This window comes from Oncorhynchus clarkii, chromosome 30, assembly GCF_045791955.1.
Source record: "Oncorhynchus clarkii lewisi isolate Uvic-CL-2024 chromosome 30, UVic_Ocla_1.0, whole genome shotgun sequence".
NCBI lineage: Eukaryota > Metazoa > Chordata > Actinopteri > Salmoniformes > Salmonidae > Oncorhynchus > Oncorhynchus clarkii.
The window spans coordinates 9,940,289-9,966,114 of record NC_092176.1 but is presented as its reverse complement, the minus strand read 5'-3'; the positions used below and the strand labels follow the sequence as shown (position 1 = coordinate 9,966,114).

The 25,826-nt window shown below is 41.5% G+C and overlaps 2 protein-coding genes across 2 annotated transcripts; one reads left to right on the top strand and one right to left on the bottom strand.

The window, feature by feature from the left end:
- The first annotated feature begins 7,507 nt into the window (after positions 1-7,507).
- LOC139389741 (family with sequence similarity 219 member Ab) lies at positions 7,508-19,819 on the top strand. Its single transcript, XM_071136662.1, has 6 exons — positions 7,508-7,719; positions 8,918-9,020; positions 13,727-13,829; positions 14,065-14,145; positions 14,338-14,392; positions 18,319-19,819. The coding sequence occupies exons 1-6, from the start codon at positions 7,651-7,653 to the stop codon at positions 18,475-18,477; spliced, it is 570 nt and encodes a 189-aa protein (XP_070992763.1). The 5' UTR covers positions 7,508-7,650; the 3' UTR covers positions 18,478-19,819.
- A 973-nt stretch (positions 19,820-20,792) lies between these two features.
- Positions 20,793-25,460, bottom strand: LOC139390226 (Kruppel like factor 9). The gene is given in 6 exon segments (XM_071137483.1): positions 20,793-20,798; positions 21,220-21,303; positions 21,305-21,354; positions 21,357-21,386; positions 24,926-24,935; positions 25,044-25,460. Coding segments are annotated over 6 exon segments (597 nt in total).
- Positions 25,461-25,826: the final 366 nt, after the last annotated feature.

Here is a 25,826-nt window from a genome sequence, read left to right as displayed (position 1 = left end):
CTTCACAAAAAAATACAGTTTTATATCTTTATGTTTGAAGCCTGAAATGTGGCAAAAGGTCGCAAAGTTCAAGGGGGCCGAATACTTTTGCAAGGCACTGTATGTTGGTAATATTTAGCAATGATTGAAGTATAGTGCACTCCTAAGAACAGTGCTTTCAATGTATGATGCCAGCTCAGTGGTTTGTCAGTGGAAACAGCGCCACTGTTTCCCCCACCACCTTCGTTATTGTTTTTGTTGTGTTGATGTAACAGAGGGGAAACGGAGGAGAGGAGGCTCCGACAGCGTGGTATTAGAAATTGCGGTACATATTCTGCTGTTCTATCGCACGTCTAATGATGTCAGAGGGGGGGGGGGGGAAGTGTTTGTTGTTGGCGTTAACTTTATTGTTGTAATATCCAAAACGGAAGTGGCAGTTCCACCAGTCAAGCGTTCCAGTTTTAAAGGTCCAATGCAGCTGTTTTTATCTCAATGTTAAAATCATAACTGGGTAACAAATGTACAAAGTACTTTACTGTGATTGTTTTCAATAAACGTGATCAAAAACATGTTCTTAGCAAAAGAGCAATTTCTCAAGCAAGAACTTTGCTAGGACTGTTTAGGAGATGTCTGAGTGGGGAGGGGAAACACTGAAAACAATCTGTTATTTGCAGAGAGGTTTGGAACTCTCTTTCTTATTGGTCTGTTAACTTCTTAACAATAATGTCACCAGGCAGGCCAAAACTCCATCCCACCAAAACAGGCTGAAATTTCAGGCAGCCTTTTTTCAAACAGCTCTTACATTAAAAGGGCATTATTTACATTGACATTTTAGTCATTTAGCAGACTCTCTAATCCAGAGCGATTTACTGCATTCATCTTAAGATAGTGTAGCTAGGTGAGACAACCACATATCACATTCGTAGTAAGTACATTTTTCCTCAGTAAATCACCATTATCATCATTTTCACAATTTCACAGTAGTATTCCAACCTCATAGTGTGGAAATATATATAAAACACAGGGAAATCAAATGTTTGACTGCACTGGACACCTTACAGATGTAGGACCTTAATTTGATTACTCTGTTGCAGGAGAACCTTCCTACAATGCTTCTGAAGTCCCCTACGAAAAAAATATCAACTCCCACAAAAATGTCCATCAATTATAATCCACGTAATAATTCACATTTCCTGTTGCTGTAGGGTCATTTTCCTGCTGTAGAAAACTGGCTCAGATTACGATCTGAGGTGAATCACCTGTTAATGATATGGTAATCCGTCCCCAGTTAACCCCTCTAGCGTGTTAGCCTGGCCTAAAGAGTAGGTCCCCTCAGGGAAGAACATGTTCACCTCGGGTACATTGTCCCTGCACATGGAGGTCCTGACCCCTGGAAAAGACTGCCCATTATCTCAGTGTGTATGTATGTATGTGCATATGTGTTTGTGTAAGAATCCAGTGTTTAATGGGTGCGTGTACATGTCAATGTATTACATCTCCTATTTCCCTCTTTTCTCAGGGGCCACTTATTGGGGCTAACAGAAGGGACAGCACAGCATCAGTCAGCCAAAGCCATGAAGCCCACAGCAGTCCATTGACTAGGATGTGCCAGTAAACCACTGATTCGGGCTTGAGTGGAACATTAAGGATTTTTATTTCTATCCACCGAAGTTGGATTTTAGGGTGAACCAGGAAATTGAACATGGAGACAGAGCTGAGGACAGGTCTCTCTGTATGGGCCATAATGGCCATAGTGTGTAACTCTGTAGTGGGCGTCCTCACCCTCATCCTCTTTGTCATCCTCTACCAGGCCTGCAAGGTGCCTTCCTGCCAAGAGAGGGCGCCAGTGCTGACAGCAGCCCAGGAGCAACAGAAGGGCGATCAGAAATACTTACTCACTGTAGTCTGACGGTGAACATAAAGAGGAAAAACACTCTCTGGCCAAACAGACTACAAACACACGCGCACACACGCACACACGCACACACACACACACACACACACACACACACACACACACACACACACACACACGCACACACACCTCTCTCTCTGTCTGTATTTGAGTCCATTTCTCTCTCTCTCTGCCTCTCCCTGACACTCAGTTGATCTCGGAGCAAAAGAACATGACAAGTGTTAGGCATTGCGTTAAAAAAAAACATAAATCCTCTTATCTCCTTGGCTCTGCTCTGGGACTGTCCATCTGTCAGTTTGTTTAAACCCAGCAGTCTGGCCTTACCCTGCTCATCTCCACTGAACCAGTCTGATGATTTGAGGGAAAGGGTAAATGAAAAAGCGAATGAGAAGAGAGATGTAAGGAAAGACGGAAAGCGAACAGCCCTCATCTCATCAGGGACAGATTGTTTACTAACTGGAGAAATAATGCTGCCCAGTATAGTGAAATAGACCACAAGAGAGAGAGATAGAGAGAGAGATGCGGAAACAAAGGAAGGCCGAGATGAAGGACGAGAGAGAAGGAAAGGAATGTTTTGATGTGTTGTTTACTAAGAGAACGTTCAAGAATCTCAATAGTTTAAGAAAAATAACAAAAACAAAGGGAAATGAACTCAACATTTCAACTAAAAGTTGCGCTGTAACACTTAAATGTGTCCGTCTGCCACTTACTGGGTTCATAACCTTCTCAAGGAGTGACACCCAAAGACAGTATAATGAGAATCTTTTAGAACGACTCCCAGAGATAGTGATGTTGTGACGCGGAGAATCAAAATGACTACTTGAAACAGAAGGATCTACCATGTACTGTCCTATGCGAATAACCATTCCACATGTGTAATTATGATGGTGATGTTGTTCTATGAATCATGGACATAATGTTGGTTTTAATATTTTTAACACAATAAATGTTTTACTTTTGCGTAACTTTTGGGGATGTATATTACTGACCTTCATTGACCATGTCACTACAACCAGCACAAAATAACCACAGCATTGTCCTCACAGTGCATGACTATCCATAGAAATACCGGGAGCAAAGTGCAACTATTGCACTGTAGTAAACTGTTGCACTGTGGTTAACAGGTCTTGAATCACGTCTTCCACAGTGTTGATTTAACCACAATGTCATTGGTGTGGGTCACTCCTGTAGCTGCTGTAAGTTGCGTCATTAGCCTTCCAGATCTGTTTTGACAACTGCTATGGTCATTGTCACACAGACCTGGAATAATTACAGTAATGTATATCTCCGATCTGCTCAGAAATGCTAGTCTATGACACATTGTAATGCGCAGTCCTTGCATTATTTTGTAGGCTTCTGCATGATACAGGATCTCTGAGCTCCACAGGTCATTCAGTGTCTCTCGTTCACATGTGCTCCAGCACTTCCTGATTTACAAATGAGGCACTGTTACTGGAGGATACACAGTCAGGCCATAGCAATTGGGTAATAAGCCTCACACACACACATACCCACACACACGCGCGCGCCCACAATAAGCTCGGTGTCAATGTGAAGGACCATAAGCCTAACACAGGCTCTCATCCAGTGCCTCGGTTCCATCGCTGTCCTCTATCTCTCTACACAACTGTCTTCTCTTTGGTGGCTTGTTGTGCTTCTACCTAGCAGGGTTTTACTAAATGAATATGTTCATCAGAGAGGAGTCCCTCTATTGCTGCCCACTCCACCAGCTTTGCTACATCCTACTCTTTAGCTGCCTGCCTGCATGCCTCTCTCTCTTTCTGTCTCTCTCTGTCGAATAATTTCAGGTAACCTCACCCATTGTGTCTGCAAAGGTATGAAGGACATATTTGTTTTTTAGTCTAAGGGAGGAAATGTAAAATAAAGTCCATTGAAGGACTAAGCTTCTTCCACCAAAATGGCGACTCTTCACAGTTAATGTGATATATCCCACCATGTTTTAACAAAGGTGACATTTCCCTCTCGCAAAGAAACACTACGGTATTGTGGAGGACAGTTTACTTGACTGTCACTCATTTCAAATGACAAGTTCTGACTTATTTTAATGCAATACTGACCATGAATGACTTTGCTGACCTTCCATGATTCAACGATTGACCCCTGAAGGGCTGAGAGACCTTTTTTGATGGGGTTAGGAGGAACTGCCAATCCTCCGCCACTCACTCTTATCAACACGGTAAGCTTAGATCCATGGGATCCCTCCTATAAGGAAAGGACTGCATTATCCAGAAGCATTGGTAGTGCTTGCTCATCATTCAGTCTTCCAATTGACCGATCCTGGTTGAGATTTAAGAGCTGGACTCAGCATGGCATTACATAATGCAATAAGCAAATATTTGCAAACGCAAATTACTAATAAACAGGAGACAGGAGCGCAATAATCTGCCTCTCCATCTCCACCGCTTGAGGGTTTCCATAACCTACATCCAGGGAGAAAGGCTGGGATGAAGTCAGTCACTGAGGATACAGATCAGTGTGTGTGTGTGTGTGTGTGTGTGTGTGTGTGTCTTATTGAAAGATAATGGGGCATAGGACACACAGTAGTGGAAGTGAATAATGAATGAGTCACCAGGCAGCATCACATCTGATCACATCACATCTGTATAATGGGTGCCATTGGGATTTCCCCCCCCCCCCCAAAAAAATAAACATTCTGAAATCGGGTTTATCAAGCCGATTCCCAAATGTAAATCACTATAATTCAACAAATCAGCCTATCAGTTCTGTTTTGTCACTAATTTCATGTGTTTTCTTGTGTTCTGTCATATTTAGCCTCACATTCATGTGATTTGCTGTTTTCTTTTCTGGAAAACCAGGGCTATAAGTAGAAGGAGTTGTATTCACTAATGTCACTTCAAAAATGAGTTCCGCCAAACAAAAACCTGATAGAAAAGCATTTCTAAGAATAATGTAAGTACAGGAAATGTTGACTCGGTGTGAAACTAGTTTGTGACAACTGTATTCAATTTGAAGTTAGCGACAGCATGAGTCTAACAAAGTATTAGACACTATTCCCTGGGTGGAAATGGATCAAATGGACTGATATATCCACAAAACATCACCATTGTTTTATACCCATGCCTGTGGTCTGTCTGTTCATGTTTGAAGTCTGTCTGACAGCTAGCTATAAGAAAACTCAAGAAAACCTCAGGAATGATCACAATGCACTACTTCTTTATGAGCTTGCATATCGAACAACTATTACATTCTAACGAGTCCTGTGTTCGTGAAAGTAATCTAAAGTCACTATGATGGGGTCATAATAGTCTGTAGTTCAAACCTTTCAGACTTGATGTTGTCTTACACACCCAGTTCTAGCGCAGCTGCCGCCTACTACAGAGATGAGTGGCTGCTATGTGCGGATCCAGAACATACAGATGTCTCAAGCAAGTAGCTCAAACAGGCGATTCAGGAGAAAATGTGCAGCAGTTTTAACATAGGCCTACATATTGGAGGAGTCCCAGGAAGGCGTAATGTTGGCCTGTGCACCGCGCACGCGTAACTATCAATTCAGTACCATGGACAGTGACCGCAAGTCATGGCAAAAAAAATACAGAAGCATCTAGCTGCAATTTCAGCACCATTGGCTAGTGGACAAAACCGCACCTGTAGTGACTGCCATGATGTTCCCTCATGCTATGGTTCCATTTCCCCTCTCCCCAAGAATGTTGAATTGTAATCTGATAGGGAATACATTTGAAGAGTATTGAAACCAATTCTGCAGATTCCACTGGTATTCACGCAGGAACACACACACCAGATATGCATGCCCACACACACACACGCATGCGCACACACACACACACGCATGCGCGCACACACACACACACACACGCACGCGCACAGACACATGCGCACACACACACACACACACAATAAGCTCTGTGTCAATATGAAGGGCCATAAGCCTAACACATGGCCTCTGGGACCTTACCTTGGTCTCATGCAATTTGTAGGGGTGGAATTACAATGTCTCACTAACCTTCCATTCATCACATAGCCTATGTTTGTTGCACCATCTACTGGTTCATACTGGCAACTGTCCTTTCAAGACAATGACAACTGTCCTTTAAAATAATAATGTCTAAATATACTAGCCTAGGCTTTATTGTTATTGATTAGTGTGCTGTTAGTACATGGTATTGCTGCTCTTGGCTGGAATGATAATGAACATGTTGTTTTAATTGCCAGCCATTGAAATATGATGGAGGGGAAGGCACAACGCAGTTTGGAATAGATGTTCTCCGACAAAAAAAATGCAATATATTTCTAAAAAACATTTATTTAAACTATAGGCTGTCATATGCCAGAAGAGGCCTTGCCACCCCTCTGAGCATGGTTCCACTCTCGGTTTCTTCCTATGGAGGTTGTCCCTTGGTCCTGCAACTAGCCATTTAAATAAATACTTCTATAAAAAAAATGACTATTACTTAGCCATCTGTAACACTAAAAGCAAAAGTCAATTATTATTATTATTATTTATGTATTTAAATGGATAGTTGGGGGACAAAGATATCCTGGCCACTGTGCTTCTGGTTCTGCAGGCCGGAAATCTGTAAAGCAATTTGTAAAGCAAACTGCTGATTTAAAAAGGGCTTTAGAAAAGACATTTGATTGATTGATATGAAATGTTGCCTGTAATAAATCAATAAAAATATATACAGTACCAGTCAAAAGTTTGGACACACCTGCTCATTCAAGGGTTTTTCATAATTTTTTACTATTTTCTAAATTGTAGAATAATAGTGAAGATATTAAAACTATGAATTAACACATATGGAATCACGTAGTAATCAAAAAAGTGTCAAACAAATCATCTAGATTTTAGATTATTTAAAGTAGCCATCCTTTCCCTTGATGACAGCTTTGCACAATCTTGGCATTCTCTCAACCAGCTTCACCTGGAATGCTTTTCCAACAGTATTGAAGGAGTTCCCACATATGCTGAGCACTTGTTGGCTGCTTTTCCTTCACTCTGCGGTCCAACTCATCTCAAACCATCTCAATTGGTTTGAGGTCAGGTGATTTTGGAGGCCAGGTCATCTGATGCAGCACTCCATCACACTCCTTGTTGGTCAAATAGCCCTTAATCAGCTTGGAGGTGTGTTGGGTCATTATCCTGTTGAAAAACAATGATAGTCCCACTAAGCGCATACCAGATGGGATGGTGTACCACTGAAGAATGCTGTGGTAGCCATGTTGGTTAAGTGTTCCTTGAATTCTAAATAAATCAGTGACAATGTCACCAGCGAAGCATACCCACACCATCACACCTCCTCCTCCATGCTTCACGGTGGGAACCACACATGCGGCGATCATCCGTTCACCTACTCTGCGTCTCACAAAGACACAGCGTTTGGAGCCAAAAATCTCAAATGTGGATTCATCAAACCAAGGGACAGATTTCCACCGGTCTAATGTCCATTGCTCAAAATCACTGGTCCACATTGTCAGGCAATGGTAAAACGGTTTTACGCTCATTCTGGGGCAGCGTGAGACCATTATGGGCGAGACCGATTAACGGATCTGTACCCGGAAGTGGGTGGTTGAGTTACTGACTGGTTACCACTGCATAGATACTGCCTGCTGGGATGTGGCAGAGAACCGGAGAATCGCCGTTATTGCTAGAAATCTGAGAAACCGAAAATCTGAGGCACAACTAATTACACTTTTGGCCCAATACACGGCGCTGCCGTATAATTACCGAGGCATAAACGGTAGAACACGTCGCCAAAATGATGGAAGAGATACCAGTAGATAGATTTCAGGTTCCGAGCGCTGTCCAGGGAGAGATGCAGCCACTTGTAAGTGGAATGTGTTTTTTCATTGTGGTGATAAATTAAGTCATAGGCTAATATATTCTGTTCCTATATTATGCGACTAAACTAGCCTACTAGGTGTTTTACAACATACATGCTGGCTATAATGGATTGTTGAATTTAGATATTGGCCTGGTGATATTTTGTAGCATTTTTTTATTTTTATCTCTGATAAAGGTAACACATGTAGCATTGTTCTTGGTAGGCAACCATAAGGTCAGTAAAATATGATGCCTGGCTTTATTGCGATGAGACGCGAATTTGGAGAAGACCTCAATCAATAGACTATCCGTTTTTTAAGAGATTGAGATGGCGAGCTGTCATCGGTGATGCCTGGCGAAAAAAAAACATCCCTACACGTTCGCAGAAGCACATCCGCTCTGGGGACAAGCATAGGCCTATGAGGCAAAGGCCAGCTTTAACACGGTCACCGCAAAAATCCTAAATAGTTGATTGGAATGCATGTGACCGATTACGTTATTATTGAATTGTAGGCTCTTACTGAACATTACAAAGCAATCGGGTAGCCTATCAGAGCAACTAAGGCCTAGCTGATGTTCGATTTCTTCATCATGCAGAGACTGCGAGGAGCAGTATCCTCCACGACATCATATGTGGTGTTTAACTCTGAATCAAACCCACTGGTTCGCATAAGATGTTGTTAGGCATATAGTGATGTGTCTCCTCAGTAGGCCATCTTTGTTTGCTGTACAGAGTTCGTTTCCCAGGGCCCTGGGGTACAGTTGAACCTATCTGCAATACAATACCGAGATTTACGCAGTGGTGTAGCTTTTGGGAGCTTTGAGTGAAATGTGCATCATAGGAGTAGATGAATGGACTGTGTGCAATGAAGATGTGACTGCCTGACAACCTTTGGTGTGTGTGAATGAGAGACAGAATTGTATTAGGCTTGTAACTGCACCTCAGATTGCAACCCAAATAAATGCTTCACAGAGTTCAAGTAACAGACACATCTCAACATCAACTGTTCAGAGGATACTGCGTGAATCAGGCCTTCATGGTCGAATTTCGGCAAAGAAACCACTACTAAAGGACACCAATAAGAAGAAGAGACTTGCTTAGGCCAAGAAATTGTACTAGCCATGAATTTACTAGCCATTTACTAGCCATGTCATGAACATCCCAGATTATATGTTTGGGAGTCCTCTCTCTCTCTCTCTAGGACCCTGCATCATCCACAGCTTCTTCCGAAGCAGACTCAGACACGAGGGAGGAGGAGCCAGTCACTATTAACTACAAGCCCTCTCCTCTGCAGATGAAGATAGGTGAGTGTAAGAAGGCTGAGCCGAACCCACTGCCTGCTTCTGTTTATTTCAGCACCTTGGACAGGGGTCACATGACTGTAGAGCAATACAACGATGTGGGAAGCAATACAAAGGCTAGGTGTACTGGAGTCAAGGCTCAATCATTCCCCAAAACCATATTACCAAAATGAAAGGCATAAATATAAACACATTGACACATCTCATTGTGATGTCCAGTCTGTAAAATCATTGAATGAATCAAGAGTAGAAAGGAGCATTTTAGGTAGCAAATTTAGCAATTTTGTAATAAGACATGTCTTTGATGACCAACCGATCCTCATGATATCCTTTCAACAAATATGTTCCCATAAAATTTGCGAAGAGGGAGGGACCCCTATTTTTTTTGAAAGCCCTGGTCCCAAAGATATCTGCCCCAAGCCCCAGAAGGTCTGATTGATCAAAACCTCAAGCTAGCCCACTGCAGCCATTAGTCTGACATCTGTACACTGTTTTCCTCCTCGTCTGTGCGTGATGCAACATTAAGATTGTTAAACATTTATGTGAGTAAAAATGTTCATCTTAAATCAGCCATGAATTCCCTTGTGATAGGGGGAATGGAAGCTTGTTGTGTGCAACAGGGAGTGACAATTGAATGCAAGCGTCACAAAAAATATATATTTCTAGCCCGTCTATCTCACGTTTCATGTTTGTATTGTCACGTACACAGGTACAGTGAAATGCCTTTCTTGCGAGCTCTTTCCCAACAATTCAGTAATCAATATCAGTAGTGCTATATAAAAAAAAGTAAAGTAGAACAAAAACACACAAGAAATATAAATAAGAAGAACACGAGAAAGTAAGTAAGTTATATACAGGACAATGGTGGGAAAAGTACCCAATTGTCATACTTGAGTAAAAGTAAAGATACCTTAATAGAAAATGACTCAAGTAAAAGTGAGTCACCCAGTGAATTACTACTTGAGTAAAAGTCTACAATTATTTGGTTTTAGATATACATAATTATCAAAAGTAAACGTTATTGCTAAAATATACTAACTGTAAGTATCGAAAGTAAAAGTATAAATAATTTCAAATTTCTTATATTAAGCAAACCAGACAACATAATTTTCTTGTTTATAAAATGTACGGATAGCCAGGAGCACACAACACTCAGACATAATTTACAAAATAAGCATTGTGTTTAGTGAGTCTGCCAGATCAGAGGCAGTAGGGGTGACTAGGGATGTTCTCTTGATAAGTGTGTGAATTGGACCATTTTCCTGTGCTGCTAAGCATTCAAAATGTACCGAGTACTTTTGAGTGTCAGGGAAAATGTATGAAGTAAAAAGTACATTATTTATTTAGGAATGTAGTGAAGTAAAAGTAAAAGTAAAAGTTGTCAAAAATATAATTAGTAAAGTAAAGTACAAACACCCCAAAAAACGAATTAAGTAGTACTTTAAAGTATTTTGACTTAATTAAGTACTTTACACCACTGATCAGGGTCAGTTCAAGGGTCAGTGCCAATACCATATTTACAATGGGAAGGGATCCTGGAGGTGTAAGGGTAGATATGTATAGGGTTAAGGTGACTAGGCATCAGGATATATGATAAACAGAGTAGTAGCAGTGCATATGATGATTGTATGAGTGTGTGTGTGTGTTGAGTCAGTATGAATTTGTGTTATTTGTGTGTGAGCAAATTAAGTGTGTGTGTGTGTGTGTGTGTGTGTGTGTGTGTGTGTGTGTGTGTGTGTGTGTGTCTGTGTCTGTAGAGTCCTGCGAGTCTGTATACAGTCATTGCAACATAAAAAATAAAAAAAATAGAACAGTCAATGCAGATAGTCCGTGTAGCCATTTTTGTAGCTATGTAGCAGTATTATGGCTTGGGGATAGAAGATGTTCAGGAGGCTGTTCGTGTCAGACTTGTTGCTCCGGTACTACTTGCCATGCGGAAGCAGAGAAAACCGTCTATAGCTTGGGTGGCTGGAGACATCAACATTTTTTGGGCCTTCCATTCACACCTCCTGATATACACTACATGACCAAAAGTATGTGGAAACACCTTCAAATTAGTGGATTCGGCTATTTCAGCCACACGCATTGCTGACAGGTGTATAGAATCGAGCACACCGCCATGCAATCTCCATAGACAAACATTGACAGTAGAATTGCCTTACTAAAGAGCTCAGTGACATACAACTTGGCACCGTCATAGGATTCCACCTTACCAACGAGTCAGTTTGTCAAATATCTGCCCTGCTAGATCTATCCCTGTCAACTGTAAGTGCTGTTATTGGGAAGTGGAAATGTCTAGGAGCAACATGGCTTAGGCGCAAAGTGGTAGACCACACAAGCTCAGAGAACGGAACCGCAAAGTGCTGAAGCGCATAGCGTGTAAAAAAACGTCTGTCCTTGGTTGCAACATCAATACTGAGTTCCAAACTGCCTCTGGAAGCAACGTCAGCACAATAACTGTTCGTCGGAAGCTTCATGAAGTGGGTTTCCATGGCAGAGCAGCCGCACACATGCCTAAGCTCACCGTGTGCAATACCAAGCGTCGGCTGGAGTGGTGTAGACCTTGCCGCCATTGGACTCTGGAGCAGTGGAAACACGTTCTCTGAAGTGATGAATCACACTTCACCATCTGGCAGTCTGACATACGAATCTGGGTTTGGTGGATGCCAGGAAAACGCTACCTGCCCCAATGCATATTGTCAGCTGTACAGTTTGGTGGAGGAGGAATATTGGTCTGGGGCTATTTTTCATGGTTTGGACTAGGCCCTTTAGTTCTAGTGAAGAGAAGTCTTAATACTACAGCATACAATGACATCATAGATGATTCTGTGCTTCCAACTTTGTGGCAACAGTTTGGGGAAGGCTCTTTCCTGTTTCAGCATGACAATGCCCCTGTGCACAAAGTGAGGTCCATACAGAAATAGTTTGTTGAGATCAGTATGGAAGAACTTGACTAGCCATCACAGATCCCTGACCTCAACCCCATCGAACACCTTTGGGATGAATTGGAACGCCGACTGCGAGCCAGGACTAATCGCTCAACATCAGTGCCCGACCTCACTCATGCTCTTGTGGCTAAATGGAAGCAAGTCCCCGCAGCAATGTTCTAACATCTACTGGAAAGCCTTCCCAGAAGAGTGGAGGCTGTTATAGCAGCAAAGGAGGGACCAGCTCCATACTAATGGATATGATTTTGGAATGAGGTGTTCAACGAGCAGGTGTCCACATACATTTGGACATGTACTGTATGTTAATGTGGGCTATTTTTAGCACTTCTCTGGGATTCTTGATTGTTTTTATTGCTTTCCTGGGAGGCTCATCAGAGATAGACATGACAGTGATATTTATGTTTGAGTTGATAGTGCACGGTGGGCTTCCTACTCGGGCAAACCGCCTCAGTGCTAACAGTATAACTCAGGTTCATGGGCACATGATTACAGCATACAATAGCTGTAGGATTAACAGAGGCATCCAGGGGGGTTAGAGGGACATCAATTAGGTTATTCACATTATGACTGCCAGTGCCCTCGGGACAATGTACATTTGCAGCATCACTATGACAACTCAGCGACACAAGGGTAGGGCTTGGGTCACTGATAAGTCATTGTCTCAACGCAGCCTTGAAATGCGTGGACAGGGTCCAGGAGCCAAGATGATTCGGATGGACGCTGTTTTTCCTGTAGAGCATCGTCTTTTTTCTGTTCTTCAGTTATAAGGTTAAGATGGCCCCTGCCTGATATACAGTGCCTTGCGAAAGTATTCGGCCCCCTTGAACTTTGCGACCTTTTGCCACATTTCAGGCTTCAAACATAAAGATATAAAACTGTATTTTTTTGTGAAGAATCAACAACAAGTGGGACACAATCATGAAGTGGAACAACATTTATTGGATATTTCAAACTTTTTTAACAATTCAAAAACTGAAAAATTGGGCGTGCAAAATTATTCAGCCCCCTTAAGTTAATACTTTGTAGCGCCACCTTTTGCTGCGATTACAGCTGTAAGTCGCTTGGGGTATGTCTCTATCAGTTTTGCACATCGAGAGACTGAATTTTTCAAGTTCAAGGGGGCCGAATACTTTCGCAAGGCACTGTATATGACACAGTACTGACTCGAAACCAGATGACCAGTTTAATGGTGTCAGGAAACTGGTCAGCTGGGAGCTGCCATGCCAGGATTTTGTCTGTGACCGTACTGTATACACTGAAAGTACAAAACATGACTTAGACTGACCAGGTGAATGCAGGTGAAAGCTAAGATCCCTTATTGATCTCACTTGTTAAATCCACTTCAATCTGTGTAGATGAATGGGAGGAGACCGGTTAAAGAAGGATTTTTAAGCCTTGAGACAATTGAGACATGGATTGTGTATGTGTTACATTCAGAGGCTGAATGGACAAGTACAAAATATTTAATGACTTTAAACGAGGCATGGTAGTTGGTGCCAGGCGCACAAGTTTGAGTGTGTCAGGAACTGCAACGCTGCTTGGTTTTTCACGCTCAACAGTTCCCCGTGCGTATCGAAAATGGTCCAGCCAACTTGACACAACTTTGGGAAGCATTGGACTCAACATGGGCCAGAATCCCTGTGGAATGCTTTCAACTCCTTGTAGAGTCATGCCCCAACAAACTGAGCCTGTTCTTAGCGCGATACTTAATATTAGGAAATTAATTTTTTTGTTCATACTCTAATGTTCTGTGGTGTGCAGAGAAACAGCGCGAGTTGGCCAGGAAGGGATCACTGAAGAATGGCAATGCAGGTAGTCCAGTGAACCAGCAGCCGAAGAAAAACAATGTGATGGCCAGAACACGGTGAGAGCTGACTTTGGTCCTGATTAGGGCCTTCTTGATTTTGGCCCTACATTATTTTTTGTTTTATTTCTCCCTATCTCCCCCTTCACTGGTATCTTGAACCTCTCCTGTTTCTTTCACTCACTCACTCTCTTTTTTTTCCTCCTTGTCTGTTCCACCTCTTCTTCCTTGTGTACTCACTCTCCTGCCCACCTATAACTCTTCCCTCTCTCTTTCACTCTCTCCCTCTCCACAGGCTGGTGGTGCCCAATAAGGGCTACTCCTCCTTAGACCAGAGCCCCGATGAGAAGCCCCTGGTTGCCATAGATACAGACAGGTATGTGACAACATCAATGACTGTCATACACAGAAATGTCCACCATCACCCTTTAGTCTCAGATCTGCCAACATACTGTAGATACAGAATTTAGGTTAAGGGCAGTGTGTGAGGTGAAAATAAATATAAGATCAACAGTGATGACATGAATCTATGCAAATGCAAAACCATACACTTCCATTTATGTTGCAGTGACGATGACTTCGACATGTCCAGATACTCCTCATCGGGATACTCCTCAGCCGAGGTGAGATGTGTGAGGGCCCAGGTATCTATGCACTCTGGGTAACACTACTTAAGCCCGGTAAAGATACAACAGCCATCATAAGGAGAGGCAAGACAAAACTAACCAGTTTTAGAATTTTGTGTAGGACAGCTGACTAAAGACAGCTGCATTCAAATAAAACATTTTGAGACCGTTTCCATGGTGATGGTACCTCTACAATGACATAATACAACTTTGAAACAAAGTTGCCACTGGTTGTAGCAAGGTGTTGGAGCAAACGAGCATCATGAAATACATGCACCAGAAATAGGGCACACATTCTGCTAGGCTAGCTAGCTAACTGCAGCAAAATACAGTCAGATCCAATATTATTGGCACCCGTGATAAAGATGAGCAAAGAAATATACAAATACTGAGCAATATTGTATGCAAATAGTACAATTGTATTCATTCATACTAATACAATTGCTCAGAGAAAGAGATTTTGTTTAACAAGTAATAAAACAAATCTCTAAAAGATAGGGTTAAATTATTTGCAATAATATAGCACCCTTGGCACTGAGCGAGCCTATTTCTAAAATGTTATATGAGATTGGAGAACACTTCGGGAGGGATCTTAAACTATTCCTCCATACAGACTCTTTCCAGATCCTTGATATCCTTCGTCTGCACTTATGGACTCACCTCTTCAAATAAACCACAGGTTTTTATTTGGGTTCAAGTCCAGAGACTTAGATGGCAATTGCCATTAATTGATTTTGTCATCAATTAACAATTTCTTTGTGGATTTTGATGTGTGTTTAGGGTTATCAGTCTTTCCAAAGAGCTTTATTTTCAAGTCATCTGACCAGAGCACCGCCTTGAGTTTGCAAAATGGCATCGACACTTGAATTGGAACCAGTGCTATGGTCAGATGACATGAAAATAGAGTTCTCTGGTCATGAATACCGGTAGTGGGTTTGGCGTCGAAAAACAGATGCATATGCAGAAAATAACCTCATGCCTACTGTAAAATATGGTGTAGATCTTTGATGTTATGGGGATATTTTGCTTCCACTGGTCCTGGGGCCCTTGCTAAGGTCAACGACATCATGAACTTTACCAAGTATCTGAACATTTTAGGCAAAAACCTGTTTCCTCTGCCAGGACGCTGAAACTCGGCCACAAGTGGATTTTACAGCAACCCCAAGCACACATTAAAATCAACAAAGAAATGGTTAATTTACCCCAAAAAATTACATTTTGCAATGGCCATCTCAGTCTCCGGAGATTAACCCCAATGAAAACCAGTGGTCTAAATTGAAAATGGCAGTCCATATACACAGACGAAGGATATCAAGGATCTTGGAAAGATTCTGTATGGACGAATGGTCTAAGATCTCTCCCAATGTGTTCTCCAATCTCATAAAACATTATAGAAAAAAATAAAGCAGAGGTTGCTGGAGTATTATTTTAACCCCTGTCTTTTTGAGATTTATTAAACAAAATGTATTTCTCTGAGCAATTGTTAGTATATTAGTATGAAATATTCAAATTTTCAAAAATGTTTGAGCATACAATATAGCTCAGTATTTGTATTATTGTAACAATTATTTAATTTATGCAATCTTTGCTAATCTTTGTCAAGGCTGCCAATAATTTTGGATCTGACTGTAGCTAGGTAGCTGTCTGCTTGAGACGTTTCTGAAACTAGACTGTTTGATCAAGCAAACTTTGTTCTAAAACTGCATTAAACCATCTTGTCTCGTCTCGGCCATTGTATCTGTAATGGGCTGTACAGTCATGCCAAGCCATTGCCACTCACTCCCCAACACACTCACAATCTCAAGGTTCTTTCCCTTCCCAAACCTAATTACAGTAAATGCAGATTACTGTTGGATAGAAATTCAGGCTACCTATATTCATTATCCAAATATCAAACCAACACCACAACTGACTCATTCTCCAAGCCACTTACATTCATTATTTTAGCCTTATGTCTTTATCATGAAACCATTTAGCGATTGTACCAAGACTTTTTCCTGGTTTCCTGATATGATCACTGAAGTAAGTATACTCCAGTAACTCTTTTGAATCTGTGATAAGTCATAGTGTTCATTGATTGCCCTGTGTAACAATATGACGAGCCTTAGTTACATGATGGGTACTCCTTGAAGACTACTAACCAGCCTTTTTAAGTCTATGGTAACATTTCTTCAGCCTCAGTAATGTTATTGACAGACCCCTAAAACCCCTAGTAATGTGACTGACCATCGTATACAAACCCTAGTAACATGCCTGACCATCCAATACATCCCCTAGGAACATGCCCGACCATCCCCTACACCCCCTAGTAACGTGACTGACAATCACCTACACCCCTTAGCAGGGTTGGGATTATTTGTATGTAAAAGTAATACTTTACATATTCCTTGTTACTTTACAATATTACTTAGTGTGGAAAGTAAAGTGTTATATTACTAGCTATATTATTTTGCGTTACTTTCATGAAAAAAATCTCAATGTTTGTTTTACTGTCAGAGGGAGCAAGGCGAGCCATGCGCGCTCTACCAAGGATTGGTCAATTACTAACTCAGGTTTGATCACTGTAGTTTCTCCTTTCATCTGTGGCGCAGATTTCCTGTGGTAGTCTACAAGTGCTGCGCTATATATGGGGTGCTTGATTAGCCATATTCTGTATACTGTAAGTCAAACATCTGTACAGATTTCCTATCTTTTCATTAAAAATCTTTCTCTCGAGCTGCCAGTTCTGGTTATAGATCGCTCGTACACGGACCCATAGAGATGTATAGAGTGCACACTTGCCACTAGACGGGAAAGCCCTCCCTGGGCTTTGCTACTGTATCCCAGAAGCGACAATGGCAAAGATCAGCGGTGCGCCCTCTGTACATTTCTATGGACAGCACAGCCTTTCTCCACTCGCTCGAGAACTAGATGAGGAAACAAGTTGAGATTCCATCATGGAAACACACGCCCGGTAGAGATATGATTCTGAAAGTAACGCACACGTTGTTTGACAAAGTAACTGTAATAATATTACCCAATTTTAAAAAGTAACACTCAGTATTACTTAACAAGTAATACTTTGTTAATCATAAAAGTAATCTGGTTACATAACGCATTAATTTGTAAACGTGTTACCTCCAACACTGCCCCTTAGTAACATGACTGACCATCACCTACAGCCCCTAGTAACATGCCTGACCATCCCCTACACCCCTAGTAAGATGACTGACCATCCCCTACACCTCTAGTAAGATGACTGACCATCCCCTACATCCCCTAGGAACATGACTAACCATCCCCTACAGCCCCTAGTAACATGGCTGACGATCTCCTACACCTCTAGTAACATGGCTGACAATCCCCTACACCCCTAGTAACATGGCTGACCATCTCCTACACCTCTAGTAACATGACTGACCATCCCCTACAGCCCCTAGTAACATGACTGACCATCCCCTACATCCCCTAGGAACATGACTAACCATCCCCTACAGCCCCTAGTAACATGGCTGACCATCCCCTATACCTCTAGTAACATGACTGACAATCCCCTACACCCCTAGTAACATGGCTGACCATCCCCTACAGCCCCTAGTAACATGGCTGACCATCCCCTACACCCCTAGTAACATGGCTGACCATTCCCTACACCCCTAGTAACGCGACTGACCATCCCCTACAGTCCCTAGTAACATGGCTGACAATCCCCTACAGCCCCTAGTAACATGGCTGACCATCCCCTACAGCCCCTCGTAACATGGCTGACCATCCCCTACAGCCCCTCGTAACATGGCTGACAATCCCCTACAGCCCCTAGTAACATGGCTGACAATCCCCTACAGCCCCTAGTAACATGGCTGACAATCCCCTACAGCCCCTAGTAACATGGCTGACAATCCCCTACACCCCTAGTAACATGTCCATTATCTCCACCCTCGCAGCAAATCAACCAGGACCTGAATATCCAGCTGTTGAAGGATGGTTACCGGCTGGACGAGATCCCTGACGACGAGGACCTGGATCTGATCCCGCCCAAATCTGTCAACCCCACCTGCATGTGCTGCCAAGCCACTTCCTCCACCGCCTGTCAAATCCAGTAGCTCATGCATGCGCAATATGTTCACTCTGTCACTAGAGCAGCGACAGAGAGAATTGACAGAACGTGATAATTATATGACAACAAATAATTAAAACGAGGAGAATTAAGACAAAAATACACAAACATTTTCAAATACGACTAACAGTGATTACTTCCTCCTATGGTAGGACATGCACTTCTGTTTGTGTTTGAGGCCTCTCAGATGCCTCCTCCGGGCCAGCATTGTGTTATACAAGTGAAAATGATTACAAAATCATTTTCATGTCCCTAAGAATAAGACATATTATTGTTAACTGCTGCTGATCAAAGCTGCTCTGCTTACCTGACTTCAAGGTCATATTTATTGCGTTTTATTCAGTATCTTTTATTGGTCATGGACTTTTTATTTGCAGGATCTGTATGATTGTACATGCTGGGGTGTTTTTTGAAGATTCATATCTGGTTATGTATATCTGGTATCTGTAATTTGGTACTGAAAGCAGGGTTGTGTAGCACCGGCCTGGTCAATACACTCATTCAGTCTACATTCTTGCCCTCTTTCTTCTTTTTTTTTTATTGGTTTGAGGTATTTATGGTTTTGGTTTTTAGGGATGAATGTATTGCAAAGGGATGACATGCATGATGAGCACCTACTGTAAATGGATTGGGAGATTTATCTGAATTGGCTGTTTGTTCCCTCATCTTACTGCTGCACACTGCTATTTTGGCCATTCTTCATTGATTTATCACTTTTGAATGTATAATTCTTGCACATTTGAATTTGTTTGGGTTCTAAGGTGATATGCGTACATATGTCCCTAATCTGCGATGATCCTTATTCAAGAGGAAGATATAGAATTCATACTTTGCTCACCTATCATTGGATTCATTCTAGAACACAATGATTTCACAGCTAGATTACTATATTCACCCCCATAGAGGCCACAGGGAACAAGTGTTTGTGTAATAAAAGTATACGCTGACATTCAATATCTTTCTGGATACAACCTGTTATGACATCCTACCATGTCCCTCCCACAGTGTGTCTATAACTAACCACTCCCCAATTACATCCTGCTAACAAGTCTTGATTGGCAAAATCATTCTAAATAATGTCAAAGGAGAACACACATGCATCCTCAACTAAATGAGTGGGGTGCAATTTATTTCACTCGCGTGGATGATTGGAACGTGATCTAGTGATCATACGGATCATTAACTTTGAGCACTAATCCCTCACTATCACCCGCACTCAAACACCCTTCAGAGTTGATTTGCGATTAGAGTATGCCTGAAGTACAGAACATTCAAACAAAATGTGTACATTTATCGCCAGTCTCATGACTTAACGTATTTCAAAGAGATTTGCAATATATGAAGGTATGCATTTAAAAAGAAAAAAAAAAAAAAAAAATGATTATGTTCTCATGTGGACACTTCCATTCCAGTATTTAACAGTGTTATTGTTCTGTGTAGTGTATGATATCAATAAACACAAAGCCATCTGAACCTGCGTAGGGTGTCTCTAATATCTACAGTTCTGGACATAAAAAAAGTTCCTTTTCCAAATTGCTTTGCTACATCTAGTTATTGTTAATGTGACAAAAACGTGCAGGGTGACAGCAAGTATTAAGTACAGCTGTGGGGCTTGGCATGCACTCTGTTGATCATATGGGTAGGGCAAGTGTACGGTAATTGCATCACATAGATCATACAGATGTACAAAGTTAATTGGTTTAATGTTAAAGGTCTCTGACAATTAATTACACAGGTATTTACCGGAAGAAGGAGGTTATCCACAGATGCACGTTGAAAATGACAGCGTCAGACTTTCAGAAAATGAAAACAACTTCAAAACTTCAATAATGCTGAAACAGAAATGCAAGCTGAAAGGCACAGATTATTACACAAACCCCTATGCAAATAACAAAATGAATGTACAAAGTTAAAAAAATGTTGAGAAATTTTTTTGTTTGTTAATTTCGCAGTACTGTAAATGTTGTAGTAGTAATCTAAGATACAACAGAACTTCACATTGTATTTAGATATTTTAACAGTTGGCAATTTGACAAAGTATCCCATAAATGAATACCCATTTAACTGCACTGCTTTGTGGTAGCCTATAACAAGGTATAACATAACTATAATTTAGGCAATTTATTATCAACTACTAGCACAAACATGACTGCCAAGGTGATTTATACTGTTACATTATGAGGCACTTTTCTACACAAGGCCTCTCATTGTCTGGCAGTGTAAAAACATTGTCCAAATAAACAAACATTTCAGTGACGATATTGCTCACACCACCAGGGGTCACTATAAACCAGTACAAAGCTATTTCTAAACAGAAAACATACAGAGTAGTGTTCAGTAGGGCACTGGGCACACAGCAGCAAAACATTTTTATAAACATTTAACAGAAAGTAAAGTAACTAGCCTACACTCAGAAAAAAGGGTTTCAAAAGGGTTCTTCAGCTGTCCCCATAGGAGAACCCTTTTTGGTTCCAGGTAGAAATAACCCTTTTGGGTTCCATGTAGAACCCTCTATGGGAAGGGTTCTAAATGGAACTGAAAAGGGTTCTACCTGGAACCAAAAGTAGTTATTCAAAGGGTTCTCCTATGGAGACAGCTGAACAACCCCTTTTAGGTTCAAGATAGGACCTTTTTTCTAAGAGAACTCCATCTACCTGTAGTGTATTTTGTTGTGAGTTTGTGTTTGTTTGTGCTTGCTTGTGCTTGCGCATGCGTGTGTCTCACATACCAGTTCCTGAAGCATGATGGAGTGGAAGCCTGCATTGCGGAGTGCATGTTTGTCACATAGCGGGCAGGTGAAGCGCTTCTCCCCCAGTATGTGTGTAGTAGTGGCACGTCAACTCATCTGAATGCGAAAATCTCAGCCTGGCCAGGTACACTGGAATGGCCTCTCGCCTGGAGAACATAGCTACCAAGAGACAAAGAGGGAATAATTGGAGTCATTCTCAGGAGTTCTCAATGACAGTATGACAAAGGCAAAAAAATCATAACAAATCAAATTAGCCAACATTGCATTCCAAAGGTGTGCAATTGAGTGGAAATGTCAGTTTTGAGACCACTTATTTATTGGAATTACAGATCGGTAACTGGAGGTGTAATACTTAATAACTTACTATAAGCACATAAGAGCTTTTAAAATATTGCAATTTGCCTGACGGTTTTGGTATCCGCTCGTCATGATTCATTACACGTCATGATGGCACAAAAGCTTAATTGAAATGGACTTTTCTTTCTTTAAACATGTACAGTATCAGTCAAAGTTTGGACACACCTACCCATTCAAGGGGTTTTCTTTACTTTTACTATTTTCTACATTGTGGAATAATATTGAAGACGTCAAAACTATGAAATAACAGATATGGAATCATGTAGTAACCAAAAAAGTGTTAAACAAATCAACATTTATTTTAGATTTTAGATTATTCAAAGTAGCCACCCTTTGCCTTGATGACAGATTTGCACTTCTTGGCATTCTCTCAACCGGCTTCACCTGGAATGCTTTTCCAGCGGTCTTGAAGGAGTTTCTACATATGCTAAGCACTTGTTGGCTGCTTTTCCTTAACTCTGCAGTCCGACTCATTCCAAACCATCTCAATTGGGTTGAGGTTGAGTGATTGTGGAGGCCAGGTCATCTGATGCAGCACCCCAACACTCTCCTTGGTCAACTAGCCCTTACACATCCTGGAAGTGTGTTGGGTCATTGTCCTGTTGAATAACAAATGATAGAGCGCAAACCAGAAGGGATGGCGTATCGCTGCAGAATGCTGTGGGTGCCATGCTGGTTAGGTGTGCCTTGAACTCTAAATAAATCAGTGATAATGTCACCAGCAAAGCACCTGAACACCATCACACCTCCTCCTCCATGCTTCATGTTGGGAACCACACATACGGAGATCATCCGTTCACCTACTCTGCGTCTCACAAAGACACGGCGGGTGGAACCAAAAATCTCAAATTTGAACTCATCAGACTGTATAATGTCCATTGTTCGCGTTTCTTGGCCTAAGCAAGTCTCTTGTTCTTATTGGTGTCGTTTAGTGGTGGTTTCTTTGCAGATATTCGACCATGAAGGCCTGATTCACGCAGTCTCCTCTGAACAGTTGACGTTGAGATGTGTCTGTTACTTGAACCCTGTGAAGCATTTATTTGGGCTGCAATTTCTGAGGCTGGTAACTCTAATGAACTTATCCTCTGAGGCAGAGGTAACTCTGGTTCTTCCTTTCCTGTGGCGGTCCTCATGAGAGCCAGTTTCATCATAGCGCTTGATGGTTTTTGCAACTGCACTTGAAGAAATGTTCAAAGCTCTTAAAATCTTCCAGATATAAAATATATATATATATATTTGACCTTTATTTAACAACGCAAGTCAGTTAAGAACAAATTCTTATTTTCAATGACGGCCTAGGAACAGTGGGTTAACTGCCTTGTTGAGGGGCAGAATGACAGATTTTTACCTTGTCAGCTCGGGATTTGATCTTGCGCTCTAACCACTAGGATACTTGCTACCCCAAAGATTGACCGACCTTCATGACCTTCATGTCTTAAAGTAATGGACTGTTGTTTCTCTTTGCTTATTTGAGCTGTTCTTGCCATAATGTGGACTTCGGCTTTACCAAATAGGGCTATCATCGGCTATCATCAGATGACAACATCATGAAGCTGTTCGAGAGAATGCCAAGAGTGCGCAAAGTTGTCATCAGGGCAAAGGGTGGCTACTTTGAAGAATCTGAAATATAAAATATATTTTGATTTGTTTAACACTTTTGGTTACCACATGATTCCATACGTTTTACTTCATAGTTTTTATGTCTACAATGTAGAAAATAGTACAAATAAAGAAAAACCCTGGAATGAGTAGGTGTGTCCAAACTTTTGACTTGTACTGTATACAACATTGTGAAAGAATCCTAAAGTTTTTGAATTTTTGAATTACCCACAATCCTCTAAAATTTGAGGCATATGGTAAGACATGAAATGCAAGGTGATTAAAACCAAAGACTTCCAATTACTTCAATCACTCAATTTGCTCTCTCTTGTTATCCTCGTGAAAGATAATTACATTTTGAGTAACATATTTAATTGGATTTATTCTTAGATGTTTTTTTGTAAAATTAAAGCGGGGTAAAATGACAGCGGGATACAGATAGGTGGGATAAACAGATTGAAGGGTTGGAGCTGGGAATTTAACCCCGGTCTTTGGTGGGGAAAGGGGTGACGTGTATAAACTGGGTGCACTATCGGTAGACCACGGGTCTGCTCGACTTGCATACAATGTATATGTTTATTTTATTGTCAATTTCACCCCAGAATGATTTCTTACATAATGTTTTACTATATACCGCTATTTTTGCACGGACCGGTTTGGGTTTTTACTTTACATTCTATAACGGTATTTGAATGTTTGGTTTGTTAAATGTGATACGCCGTGTGTAAAGTCCATTTTCATAGTTTACTCTGCTACTTGAGTCATCCCTCTCCGCTGTCTCCACGCTGCTAGTCCCACCCCGTCACTTAAGGAGCGCATTTGTTGTTGCTTTACCACGAGACACTTTTGTTCAGTCTGCATGGTCAATGCAGCACATGCAACAATGTTGATGACAACAATTATAATGTTGTTTCCACTTTGATCTTAATATAAATCCGCAAGCGTTCTATAATTAAAATATTAGTGTGTGTTTCTTACATCTGCAAACAGCTAGTTTGTATTTTCTTCGCAGGTGAAGCTAAATTGTGTTAGCCACTAATGCTAATCGCTGGCTAACTAGCTAATTAAAACACTGAGTCAGAGCAAACGTAGCTAGCTAATACAGCCTGATACCAGTGCTGGTGGAGACCTACATCAGCATGTTGTTTCTGCAACAGTATCTTCTAAATCAATGAGGAATAGGCGAAACATGGATATGTTGGTTACACGAATAACGAGTTAATGTAGCCAAAGATTGTCGGGTCCCCTGGGAAACACTGAACATCACTTTTGTTCCCACCCTGTCACAATAACTCATCCATGGCATTTTCGTTCGCTGTCATGTCAAACAACACTGTATTCAAAGTGCCCACTATGATTTATATTCTATCTAAAAAAAACAAACCTGCCGCCCCAAATGCCCTGAGACCAGGTTGGTTTAAATGGTAGGCTATAAGTATAAGCCTAGAATAAATTTAAATGTGTATGTCAAAGAGAACAGCAGCACCACCTGCACGTTCCTCTATGCCCATGGTCACACCCCCGCTTTTTGAATAACAGAAATGCACACATACCAGTAGGTCTATTCCAGCGCATACGCATGATGGTTATCTAGATTCTTTATGATGACCAAACTATGAGAGAGAGAGAGAGAGAGAGAGAGCCTTGTGATTTTGCAATAGGCCATAAAAACAGATCCAATCCTTCTGAAAAACTGACTGGTCAATATTGTCCTCAATCATCCCTGCACCAGTGTGCGCCTACAGAATGAAACAGTAGCCAGGCTAAGAATCTAAGAATGTAACTCCCGTGTTTTTACCCTAAAACGTATTTTCTTTACAGTCAGAGATAACGCTATGTAGCATAACCTTTACAAAACGTATCAGGTGGGCTTTGAGGTGGGATGACTTGCCATACATCTTCCCACAGCTGCTGAATGGGCAACAATGTATATTCTCTGGGGACACGTGCACAATCACAGCCTTATTGTTCTGTTGCGCCCTTGCAGTACCCCGGCTGTCCCTGCTCATCCTGTGACCACACCGGTGTCCGCTAATCTGGCTGTTGGCATCACTTTGGCCCAGATATCTACTACCCCCACCACATGTCCCACTGCGTGTGTTCTGGTTACATTTGTTCAGGTCGAGCAAAATCATCACCACCATTAACAAAGTTCTGTTTTCTTGGTTCTCTTTCGACATGTCCTGTGTCGGTTTGGCATCGGGACAACCGTCCGTCGGTGGCCGGTTAGAGATGGAAAAATAAACACTGTGCAGCGAGTTCATACTCCCGTCATTGCCGACGCCTTTTCTTTTGCCGATAAAAAATGAGTTCTCTACACGGATGCTGCTATATTCAGCTTTAATAAATCGACTCTCCTTGTGATTTGTCAGGAAGCTGAGTTATCTTCACATCGCGGTGATTTCAGGAAACATGTGGGTTTTTAGTTTCAGACGTGCCGTCTTTGTGAATATGTTTCATGAAATGGGACAAATAAGCACCCTTTTGGTGTCTAGGCTACTAACTATATAACACTAAACTTTAAAAGTATTGCGGTTTGTTTTATTCATCTGTAGCCTGTATGGAATAAACACGGCCCTGGAATAAACTCGTGGGGCATTTATGGGTTACATTATTCAATAATCAATTAG